The following is a 12,637-nucleotide window of genomic DNA, read 5'->3' as shown; positions in this document are numbered from 1 at the left end:
CAAATTTGAAAGGAAATTCCAATACCTAGAATTTAGTAGTTAGTTATTCTTAGTTAGTTAGATATTCTTTTGAATTTTCGGACTTTCTTTCTTAGTTTCTGACTTTCGAAATTTACGAATTTTCGAATTTACTAATTTTCGAATTTACGAATCATGATCATAACGAATGACCCAAAAAAACGAAACAAACAAAACAAATGAAATGGAACGGAACTAATTAATAATAATAAAAAAAGTTAAGTTAATATTATTGTTGTTTTTTTATTATTATTAATTTGTTACGTTCCATTCGTTTAGATACGGCATTCGTTATTTTGGATAAATTTGTATTCGTTACCTTCACTAACAGCCAAATTTGAAAGGAAATTCCAATACCTATAGTTTAATAGCTAGTTATTATTAGTTAGTTAGTTATTCTTTCAAATTTTCTGATATTCTTTATTATTTTTGGACTTTCGAATTTTCGAATTTATGAACTGTGATCATAAAGAATGACCCGAAAAAAAAAAACAAATGAAATGGAAAGGAACTAATAATAATAAAAAAATGTTATTAATATTATTGTTATTTATTATTATTAATTCATTACGATCCATTCGTTTAGACACGGCATTCTTTATTTCGGATAAATTCGTATTCCTTACATTCACTAACAGCCAAATTTGAAAGGAAATTCCAATACCTAGAATCTAATAGTTAGTTATGATTAGTTAGTTAGATATTCTTTTGAATTTTCTGACTTTCTTAGTTTCTGACTTTTACGAATTTACGAATTATGATCATAACGAATGACCCGAAAAATGAAAAAAAAAAATTTATGGAATGGAACTAATTAATAATAATAAAAAAAAAGTTAAGTTAATATTATTGTTGTTTATTATTATTAATTTGTTACGTTCCATTTCATTTTTTTTTTTTTTTCATTTTTCGGGTCATTCGTTATGATCATAATTTGAAAATTCGAAAATTCGTAAATTCGTTATTTTGGATAAATTTGTATTCGTTACCTTCACTAACAGCTTCACTAACAGCCAAATTTGAAAGGAAATTCCAATACCTATAGTTTAATAACTAGTTATTATTAGTTAGTTATACTTTCGAATTTTCTGATTTTCTTTATTATTTTTGGACTTTCGAATTTTCGAACTGTGATCATAAAGAATGACCTGAAAAAACGGGGAATAGACAAAACAAAAAAAAACAAAACAAATGAAATGGAACGGAACTAATTAATAATAGCAATAATAATAAAACGTTTTTATTAATATTATTGTTGTTTATTATTATTAATTTGTTTAGATACGGCATTCTTTATTTTGGATAATTCATAACTTCGGATGAATTTCGTATTCCTTCACTAACAGCCAAATTTTAAAGGAAATTCCAATCCCTATTATTTAATAGTTAAGTTATTATTAGTTAGTTATTTTTATAGATTTTCAAATTTTCGGGTTTTTGGATTTCTGAATTCTGAATTTTCGAATTTATGAATTGACAAATTTACGGATTTTTTCGAATATTCAAATTTGCAAATATTCTGTTTTTTTTTTTTTTTAAACTGGTTTATGTTAATTTTGATATTTCCAAGTTTGTCGAAAAAAACTAATTTGGAGCGAAACGAATTGCAAATGTCTAAAGTGTGAACCGGGTTGAAGAGTCTGCGGTGCCAAGTGTAAGTCCTGCTGAATCTGGCCTCAGAATAAATATAAATTGTGGATGGAAAGTACTTTTTTGCATTCATTTTTTTTTTAGTTGCTCGGCTCCAATTTTTTGGGTAATTGGGGTAATTTGGGGTCAGTTGGGGGTCAGTTGGGGGTCAGTTGGGGTCATTTGGGGTCAGTTGGGGGTCAGTTGGGGGTCAATCTTTCATTCAGGTCTTCATGCAGAAATAATAATTGATAAAAGTTTTTTTTTTATTTGTCTTTTTCAGAAACTGGACTCTCGTCCTCACGACTGCCCCCAGCTGTGCCCGCAGCAGCCTCCCCATCACCCTTCCTTAGCTTTGCCCTCCCCGTCTTCTGCCCCCTCACGCCCCCCTCACTTTGAGCCACCGGGAGCCGTGGCAGCCGTGCCCCCTTACCTGGGTCCCGACACCCCGGCTCTCCGCACACTGAGCGAATATGCTCGCCCCCATGTACTGTCGCCAGCTGGACGAGCCCCCCAGCCCGGTCACCCCCAACACCACCCTTTTTACTTGCCCCTCGGAGACCCGCTGCTTGCCTACAACCTACCCGCTGTCTTTGCCAGCGACCCGAGCCGCGCAGAACGGGAGCTACGAGAGAGGCTGAAACCCGGATATGAAGTCAAACCCGGAGAGCTGGACCAGCTTCACCCAGCGACCCTGCCTCTTCCACCGCCGCCGCCGCCGCATCACCCCCCGCCTCCTCAACCGCCGCCCTCCACTGCCGGAGTACCTCCTCAGATGGGACTGCACCCGGCCTTCCCCTACCACCACGGGCAGCACGCGCACCAACATGCCCTGGAAAGGGAAAGGCTGGCATTGGGGGCCACCGGCGCAGGGCCCGGGGCCGGACCGGGAGCGGCCGGGGCAGCAGGAGCGGCCCGAGGGGAACTGTCCTACGCCGAGCGCCTTGCCGCGGAACGGCAGCACGCCGAAAGAGTGGCGGCTCTGAGCGGAGACCCTCTGACCAGGCTTCAGATGCTGAACGTGACCCCTCACCATCATCAGCACTCGCATATTCACTCACACCTACACCTGCACCAGCAGGACGCCATCCATGCAGGTAAGACGCAAGTTCTACTTTATAAAATGCAAAAATCATAAAATGACCGAAAGGAAACTAGAAGCCCACCTAAAAGCCCACCTTAAACCGGTAATGGCTTCTTCAATCAGGAGGTATCTGCTGGTCTTCTGTCCACAGGAGATCCAAAAATAAAGGGGCTCGGTGCTCATTTTTGGTTATTAGGTGGAAAAATGCAAAATATCTATTTTTTTTTTTTTAAACGTAAAATGCAAAATGTAAAATGTAAAGCCCCACCATGTAAAAAAGCAACGTTGTAAGTAAAAAAAAAAAAAAAAAAAATTAACATTTGTAGAAAAATTTAGTAGGTGGTTTCAGGGCCGGATCTAGTCTATATGATCTTCGGGTGCAGGAAAAAGTCAGGGGGCAAAATGTCAACCAGGCGTGTGAGTCATTGACAGGTTTTTCCACAGTGTCATGACCCAGGAAACACTATCCAAACCTGTGCCCCCTTTACATCAGATGTCCCTAGCAGAGTCCCCCTTTACATCATGGCTACACATCAAGAGTGCCCCCTTACATCGGGTGTCCCCTTGCATCAGTTGTCCCCATCAAGAGTCCCCCCTTACATCAGGTGTCCCCATCAAGAATGCCCTCTTAAATGCGGTGTCCCCATCAAGATTACCCCCTTACATCAGGTGTCCCTATCAAGAGTACCCCCTTACATCAGGTGTCCCCATCAAAAATGCCCTCTTTAATGCGGTGTCCCCATCAAGATTACCCCCTTACATCAGGTGTCCCCATCAGAGTGCCCCTTACATCAGGTGTCCCCATCAGAGTGCCCCTTACATCAGGTGTCCCCATCAAGAGTGCCCCTTACATCAGGTGTCCCCATCAAGAGTGCCCCCTTACATCAGGTGTCCCCATCAAGAATGCCCTCTTAAATGCGGTGTCCCCATCAAGATTACCCCCTTACATCAGGTGTCCCCATCAGAGTGTCCCCTTACATCAGGTGTCCCCATCAGAGTGCCCCCTTACATCAGGTGTCCCCATCAAGAATGCCCTCTTAAATGAGGTGTCCCCATTAAGAGTGTCCCCTTACATCAGGAGCCCCCATCAGAGTGTCCCCATCAAGCGTGCCTTCTTAAATGAGGTGTCCCCATGGAGAGTGCCCCTTTACATCAGGTGTCCCCATCAAGAGTACCCCCTTACATCAGGAGTCCCCCACCAAGAGTTCCTCCTTACACCAGGTGCCCCCATCAAGAGTACCCCCTTACATTAGGTGTCCCCATCAGAGTGCCCCCCTTACATCAGGTGTCCCCATCAAGAGTGCCCCTTACATCAGGTGTCCCTATCAAGAATGCCCTCTTAAATGAGGTGTACCCATCAAGAGTGTCCCCTTACATCAGGTGTCCTGTTCAAACGAGCCCCCTTACATCAGATGACCCCATTAGAGTGCCCCCTTACATCATGTGTGCCCATCAAGAGTGCCCTCTTACATCAGGTGTCCCCATCAGAGTGCCCCTTTACATCATGTGTGCCCATCAAGCGTACCCTCTTATATCAGGTGTCCCCATCAAGAGTGCCCCTTTCATCATGTGTCCCTATCAGAGTCCCCCCTTACATCAGGTGTCCCCATCAAGAGTACCCACTTACATCAGGAGTCCCCCATCAAGAGTTTCCCCTTACATCAGGTGCCCCCATCAAGAGTTTCCCCTTACATCAGATGACCCCATTAGAGTGCCCCCTTACATCATGTGTGCCCATCAAGAGTGCCCTCTTACATCAGGTGTCCCCATCAGAGTGCCCCTTTACATCATGTGTGCCCATCAAGCGTACCCTCTTATATCAGGTGTCCCCATCAGAGTGCCCCTTTCATCATGTGTCCCTATCAGAGTCCCCCCTTACATCAGGTGTCCCCATCAGAGTGCCCTTACATCAGGTGTCCCTATCCAGAGTGCCCCTTTACATCAGATGTCCCCATCAGAGTCCCCCCTTACATCAGGTGCCCCCATCAGAGTCCCCCCTTACATCAGGTGCCCCCATCAGAGTCCCCCCTTACATCAGGTGCCCCCATCAGAGTCCCCCCTTACATCAGGTGCCCCCATCAGAGTCCCCCCTTACATCAAGTGTCCCCATCAGAGTCCCCTTACATCAGGTGTCCCCATCCAGAGTGCCCCTTTACATCAGGTGTCCCCATCAGAGTCCCACCTTACAGCAGATTTCCCCATCAGAGATGTATTCTCCTCTGACGACCGAGGAAGCAAGCGTTGTGAAACATTTCGAGACTCTAGATTGGGGTTTCTCAACCAAGGTTCCATGCAAACCTAGGTTCTTTCAGAGGTTCTGGAGCGAGGTTCCTTGAGCAATGAACAATTTCTGCCTATCAGATAAGTTCCCAATGACACCATTCATCTTTATAGCTATCTGTAGAGGGGGGTAATTCTTCCTAATGACAACAAGTGTAGGGAGCATTCTTCCTCATTTTTAGCGGTGGGTTCCCTGAGACCAGAAAGTCATTTTAAGGGTTCCTCTGTGTTAAAAAAGATGAGAAAGACTGTTCTAGATGGAGAACATTGGAGTAAGTCATGTTGTGTATTTCTCTTAATAAGTGATGTAAATGATATACTGTACTGTATGTACTAATGTAAGCGAAATATGTTTTAACAGTATTGCAATTATATATACAGTGGTGTGAAAAAGTGTTTGCCCCCTTCCTCATTTCCTGTTCCTTTGCATGTTTGTCACACTTAAGTGTTTCGGAATATCAAACCAATTTAAACAATAGTCAAGGACAACACAAGTAAACACAAAATGCAATTTGTACATGAAGGTGTTTATTATTAAAGGTGAAAAAAAATCCAAACCATCGTGGCCCTATGTGAAAAAGTGATTGCCCCCTAAACCTAATAACTGGTTGGGCCACCCTTAGCAGCAACAACTGCAACCAAGCGTTTGCGATAACGTGCAATGAGGCTTTTACAGCGTCCTGGAGGAATTTTGGCCCACTCATCTTTGCAGAATTGTCCTAATTCAGTTACATTAGAGGGTTTTCGAGCATGAACGGCCTTTTTAAGGTCATACCACAACATCTCAATAGGATTCAGGTCAGGACTTTGGCTAGGCCACTCCAAAGTCTTCATTTTGTTTTTCTTCAGCCATTCGGTGGTGGACTTGCTGGTGTGTTTAGGATCATTGTCCTGCTGCAGAACCCAAGTTGGTTTCAGCTTGAGTACACCAACAGATGGTCGGACATTCTCCTTCAGGATCTCTTGGTAGACAGCAGAATTCATAGTTCCTTTTATCACGGCAAGTCTTCCAGGTCCTGAAGCAGCAAAACAGCCCCAGACCATCACACTACCACCACCATATTTTACTGTTGGTATAATGTTCTTTTTATGAAATGCAGTGTTCCTTCTACGCCAGATATACTTGGACACACACCTTCCAAAGAGTTCCACTTTTGTCTCATCGCTCCACAGAATGTTGTCCCAAAAGTCTTGGGGATCATCAAGATGTGTTGTGGAGAAATTGAGACGAGCTTTGATGTTCTTTTTGCTCAGCAGTGGTTTTCTCCTTGGAACTCTGCCATGCAGGCCATTTTTGCCCAGTCTTTTCCTGATGGTGGAGGCATGAACGCTGACCTTAACTGAGGCAAGTGAGGCCTGCAGTTCCTTGGACGTTGTTGTGGGGTCTTTTGTGACCTCTTGGATGAGTCGTCGCTGCGCTCTTGGGGTAATTTTGGGCGGCCGGCCACTCCTGGGAAGGTTCACCACTGTTCCATGTCTTCGCCATTTGTGGATAATGGCTCTCACTGTGGTTCGCTGGATTCCCAAAGCTTTGGAAATGGCTTTATAACCCTTTCCAGACTGATAGATCTCAATTACTTTCTTTCTCAATTGTTCCTGAATTTCTTTGGGTCTCGGCATGATGTGTAGCTTTTAAGGATCTTCTGGTGGACCTTACTGTGTCAAGCAGCTCCTATTTAAGTGATGCCTTGATTGTGAACAGGTGTGGCAATAATCAGGCCTGGGTGTGGCTAGAGAAATTGAACTCAGGTGTGGACAACCACAGTTATAGTATGTTTTAACAAGGGGGGCAACCACTTTTTCACACAGGGCCATGATGGTTTGGATTTTTTTTCACCTTTAATAATAAACACCTTCATTTACAAATTGCATTTTGTGTTTACTTGTGTTGTCCTTGACTATTGTTTAAATTGGTTTGATGTTCCGAAACACTTAAGTGTGACAAACATGCAAAGGAACAGGAAATGAGGAAGGGGGCAAACACTTTTTCACACCACTGTATATATATATATATATATATATATATATATATATATATATATATATATATATATATTATTATTATTATTTTTTTAACCCTAAAAAAAGTTCCACCTTTTTACAATTGTTGCTTCAACCTTAGAAGAAAAGGTAGAAATGTACCTACACTCTGGTTTTTGCCCTCAGCTGTCTAGGCCAGTGGTTCCCAAAAAACAGGCTCAGCCACGGCCTCCTACTGGGCCCTGACAGGTCCCCTAACCCCCAACAGTACCTCCCAAGTTGGCCTGCAGTGCCGCTCAACCTCCCAGCGCCCCCCAGGCTCCCTGAGAACCCTCAGCCTCCACAGTGCCTCCTAACCTCTGTGCCCCCCCCCCAATCACCCACAATGCCACCCAGTGCCCTCTAGCTTGCTGCAGAGCCTTCAGCTCTCCATAGTGCCCCCAACCTCCAACAGACTCCCACAGTGACCCTACAAAGCCCCCAGCTTCCTGGAAGGACCTCCAGCTCCCTCTAGAGACCTCATCCCATATGAGGCCACCAAGTCTTTTACAAAGTCCCCTAACCCCCCTTCAGAAGCCCCATCCAGACCTTTCCAGCATTTCAATTCATATTTTGTACTCCCTTACTTTTATTGCTTCAGTATAGGGATGAGCTTCGAGTTCGAGTCGAACATTGCCTGTTTGCCTGTTCAGCGAACAGTGAACAATTTGGGCTGTTCGCAGCAAATTCAAAACACCCTATACAAGTCTATGGGAGAAATATAAAGTGCTCATTTTAAAGGCTAATATGCAAGTTACTGTCCTAAAAAGTGTTTGGGGACCCGGGTCCTGCCCCAGGGGTCGTGGATCAATGCAAAAAAAAGTTTTAAAAACTGCCGTTTTTTCAGGAGCAGTGATTTTAATAATGATTAAAGTGAAACAATAAAAGTGTAATATTCCTTTAAATTTCGTTGCTGGGGGGTGTCTATAGTATGCCTGTGAAGGGGCGCATGTTTCTGGTGCTTAGAACTGTCCCTGCACATGTAACGGAAACCTGCGTTACATCAGAGGGGGGCGGGGTCACCCATACGTCACTGTGGAACCCCTGGCTTCCCTCTCTAGCGTCAGAGGGGCGGGGTCAGGTGACGGGTGGCCCCGCCCTCTTAATATAAGAAACGTCAGCGCTGGGATCTCTGCAGTGTCTCCGGAGTGGAGACAGAAGACAGATGTATGGACAGCGCTGGACTGAGAGATCCCCCGTCGCTGGATATGATCATCCATCGCTGGATAGCAAGAGTGGATTACCACCGCTGGAATCTTTTTTTTATTTTTTTTATTTTTAATAAAGGAATTTTTCAAAAGTGTGTTTGTCTTATTTAACCATTTTTACACTTTCTTTGTGAAATGGTAGGGGTACTTTTGTACCCCCTTACCATTTCAAACAGGGGGGGGGGCCGGGATATGGGGGTCCCCTTGTTAAAGGGGGCTTCCAGATTCTGATAAGCCCCCCGCCCGCAGACCCTCACAACCACCGGCCAGGGTTGTGAGGATGAGGCCCTTGTCCTCATCAACATGGGGACAAGGTGCTTTGAGGGGTCACAGACCCCCAAAGCATCCTCCCAATGTTGAGGGTATGTGGCCTGGTACGGTTCAGGAGGGAGGGGGGGCCGTCCCCCTCTCTTTTCCTGCGGCCTGCCAGGTTGCGTGCTCGGATAAAGGGTCTGGTATGGATTTTTTTTAAAATGTGATGCGGGGTTCCCCTTAATATCCATATCAGACCTGAAGGGTCTGGTATGGATATTTAGGGGGACCCCCACGTCAATTTTTTTTTTTAATTTGACACGGGGTTCCCCTTAATATCCATGTCAGACCTGAAGGGCCTGGTTATTGAATTTAGGGGAACCCCCCTTTTTTTTTTTTTTTTTTTTAATCAATGAATGAATGAATTGTCGGCTAATACAGAGAACACTCATTGAGTGTTCTCTGTATTACGGGGAGCCGACAATTTAGCCGCAAGTGATTTTAACCACTTGCTTACTGGGCACTTAAACCCCCCTCAGTCCCAGACCAATTTTCAGCTTTCAGCGCTGATGCACTTTGAGTGACAATTGCGCGGCCATACAACACTGTACCCAAATGAATTTTTTATCATTTTTTTCCCACAAATAGAGCTTTCTTTTGGTGGTATTTAGTTACAGCTCGGAGTTTTATTTTTTGCTAAACAAACAAAAAAAGATGCAAAAAAAAAAAAAAAAAAAATCATGTTTTAATAGTTTGTTATAAAATTTTGCAAACGGGTCATTTTTCTCCTTCATTGAAGTGCGCTGATTAGGCGGCACTGATAGGCTGCATTGGTGGGCACTGATGGGCTGCATTGGTGGGCACTGATGGGCTGCATTGGTGGGCACTGATAGGCTGCACTGGTGGGCACTGATAGGCATAGTTAAGGCGGCACTAATAGGCACAGATAAGGCGGCACCGATGGGCACAGATAAGGCGGCACTGATGGGCACAGATGGGCACAGATAAGATGGCACGGATGGGTGGCACGGATAAGTGGCACGGATGGGTGGCACGGATGGGCACTGATAGGTACCACAGATAGATGGGACTGATGGGCACTGATAGGTGGCACTGATAGGTGGCTCTGATAGGTGGCACTGCTGGGCACTGATGGGCGGCACTGCTGGGCACTGATGGGCGGCACTGCTGGGCACTGATGGGCGGCACTGGGGTGCAGCACCTGAGGCAGATTTTGGGTGGCACTGTGGGTGGCACTGCTGGGTGGCACTGTGGGTGGCACTGTGGGCACTGCTGGGTGGCACTGTGGGCACTGCTGGGTGGCACTGTGGGCACTATGGGCACTGCTGGGTGGCACTGACAGGGGGGCACTTACTTTATTTCAGGATGGCACTGCGGGTGGCAGGTGGGCACTGGCAGGGGGCAGGTGTCCTTTTAAATTGCTGGCCGTGATCGGGACTGATGTCCCGAACACGGCCGCCGGCGATCGGCTTTTTTTTTTTCTCCTCGCGCTGTCAGCGCGAGGAGGAATACTAGCCGATTACCGGCTCCGTTTTATCACATGATCAGCTGTCATTGGCTGACAGCTGATCACGTGATAAGGGGTCGGGATCGACCCCTTACACGGATCGGTGATCAGGCGAGTCTCACGGACTCGCCGATCACAGAGCGCGCCGCGCGCGCCCCTCAGGGGGCGCGCAGGCCGCTCGTAACCGGGACTACGTCAATAGACGTAGTCCCGAAAATGTGGGTCCGCGCTATTGCCGTCATTTTGCAATAGCGCGGATCCCAAGTGGTTAAAAGACTTTTTTCCTGCATAAATGACACTTTGTGCAGGGACAGTTCTAAGCACGGGAAACATGCGCCCCTTCACAGGCATACTATAGATACCCCCCAGCTACGAAATTTAAAGGAATATTACACTTTTATTGTTTCACTTTAATCATTATTAAAATCACTGCTCCTGAAAAAAACGGCCGTTTTTAAAACTTTTTTTTGCATTGATACATGTCCCCTGGGGCAGGACCCGGGTCCCCAAACACTTTTTAGGACAGTAACTTGCATATTACCCTTTAAAATGAGCACTTTAGATTGTGAACGTTCGAGTCCCATAGACTTTAATAGGGTTCTAAAGTTCACACGAAGTTTAGGTCTGTTCGCAGGTTCTGGTGCGAACCGAACAGGGGGGTGGTCGGCTCATCCCTACTTCAATATAAAATTCTTTTTGTAGTGTTGGGGACAGGGAGGTTTTTGTTAGAATTTACTGGACCTTGGTCTCAACAAGACTGAGAACCACTGTCCTAGGCTATGGTGACGTCAATGGCTTTCGACCAAGTGTAGCACCCTAATGTTTAGGCAGGACGGCTATTAAATGTATCTGCCAAGTGATAGTGGCCTTGGCCAATTGATAGGAGGTCAACTGATTTTTACCCTAATTCTGGAATTGCTGCACTTCTCTCTTCTGTCACGGGGTGGCCAGGTGTCTGGTGAAATTAGAAAAGACAAGTGCATTGCAAGGACAGGTTAGGAATGAGTGGGGTATCTCAGCCAATGGACGATGGATGATCTTCTTGGGTCCCTTGGCCTGCTGGGAGAACCTATTTATTTGGGTAGAATCAGGTGATCTGGGTTTCTGTGCCAGCTGGACGGTTGTCTGGGCGGACGTGTGTGGTACTGCCCAGGTTGGTAGGCCATAAGCCTATCCCAGGGACATCTGGTTGCTAGGCTGACTGAGGGCCTATCCAGAAGCAAGAGAGCAGCGTAGGGTTGGGACTGCAGCTTTCAGTCCAGCCAAAAGTGAAGGTTCTGCCAGCCGGGGAACCAGTTGTGGTCGGAGGTAGAGGGGGAAGCTGTCACCACTAAAGGAACAACCACCTTGTTACTGGAGATCACAGTGAGTAAGCTGAGACCAGTACCAGAGCAGACCGGTTAGGACCGGTAAGAAGTGGAAAAAGGTCAGCAAGTGCCAAGCCAGGGACCCAGCGGGGACAACAGAGGTGACGCTTGTGGAGAGCAAAGCCAGGGACCCAGCGGGGACAACAGAGGTGACGCTTGTGGAGTGCCAAGCCAGGGACCTAACGTGTCAGCAAGAGTGAACCTTGAGGAGTATCTGTGAGTGCCAAGCCAGGGACCCAGCGGGGACAACAGAGGTGACGCTTGTGGAGTGCCAAGCCAGGGACCTAACGTGTCAGCAAGAGTGAACCTTGAGGAGTATCTGTGAGTGCCAAGCCAGGGACCCAGCAGGGACAACAGAGGTGACGATTGTGGAGTGCCAAGCCAGGGACCCAGTGGGACAACAGAGGTGACGATTGTGGAGTGCCAAGCCAGGGACCTAACGTGTCAGCAAGAGTGAACCTTGAGGAGTATCTGTGAGTGCCAAGCCAGGGACCCAGCGGGGACAACAGAGGTGACGCTTGTGGAGTGCCAAGCCAGGGACCTAACGTGTCAGCAAGAGTGAACCTTGAGGAGTATCTGTGAGTGCCAAGCCAGGGACCCAGCAGGGACAACAGAGGTGACGATTGTGGAGTGCCAAGCCAGGGACCCAGTGGGACAACAGAGGTGACGATTGTGGAGTGCCAAGCCAGGGACCCAGCGGGGACAACAGAGATGACGCTTGTGGAGTGCCAAGCCAGGGACCTAATGTGTCAGCAAGGGTGAAGCTTGAGGAGTATCTGTGAGTACCAAGCCAGGGACCCAGTGGGACAACAGAGGTGACGCTTGTGGAGTGCCAAGTCAGGGACCTAACGTGTCAGCAAGTGTGAAGCTTGAGGAGTATCTATGAGTGCCAAGCCAGGGACCCAGCGGGACAACAGAGGTGACGCTTGTGGAGTGCCAAGCCAGGGACCCAGGGAGACCACAGAGGTGACGCTTGTGGAGTGCCAAGCCAGGGACCTAACATGTCAGCAAGTGTGAATCTTGAGGAGTATCTGTGAGTGCCAACCCAGGGACCCAGCGGGCACAACAGAGGTGACGCTTGTGGAGTGCCAAGCCAGGGACCTAACGTGTCAGCAAGTGTGAATCTTGAGGAGTATCTGTGAGTGCCAAGCCAGGGACCCAGCAGGGACAACAGAGGTGACGATTGTGGAGTGCCAAGCCAGGGACCCAGTGGGACAACAGAGGTGACGATTGTGGAGTGCCAAGCCAGGGA

The 12,637-nt window shown here is 46.8% G+C and overlaps 1 protein-coding gene across 4 annotated transcripts in view; it reads left to right on the top strand.

Annotated features, from left to right (window-relative positions):
* ATN1 (atrophin 1) overlaps window positions 1–12,637 on the top strand; it is a 111,456-nt gene that overhangs the window by 63,550 nt on the left and 35,269 nt on the right. For all 4 annotated transcript variants that reach the window (XM_077467135.1, XM_077467134.1, XM_077467133.1 and 1 more), the window contains exon 7: window positions 1,931–2,744. In XM_077467135.1, coding sequence (XP_077323261.1) covers window positions 1,931–2,744 — 814 coding nt within the window. The remainder of the gene's footprint in view (window positions 1–1,930; window positions 2,745–12,637) is intronic.

This window comes from Lithobates pipiens, unplaced genomic scaffold (genome assembly GCF_037356315.1).
Source record: "Lithobates pipiens isolate NorthernLeopardFrog02 unplaced genomic scaffold, aLitPip1_a1.2 Scaffold_47, whole genome shotgun sequence".
Lineage (NCBI taxonomy): Eukaryota > Metazoa > Chordata > Amphibia > Anura > Ranidae > Lithobates > Lithobates pipiens.
Note: the sequence above shows the minus strand (reverse complement) of the source record. Positions and strands in the feature narration are given on the sequence as shown.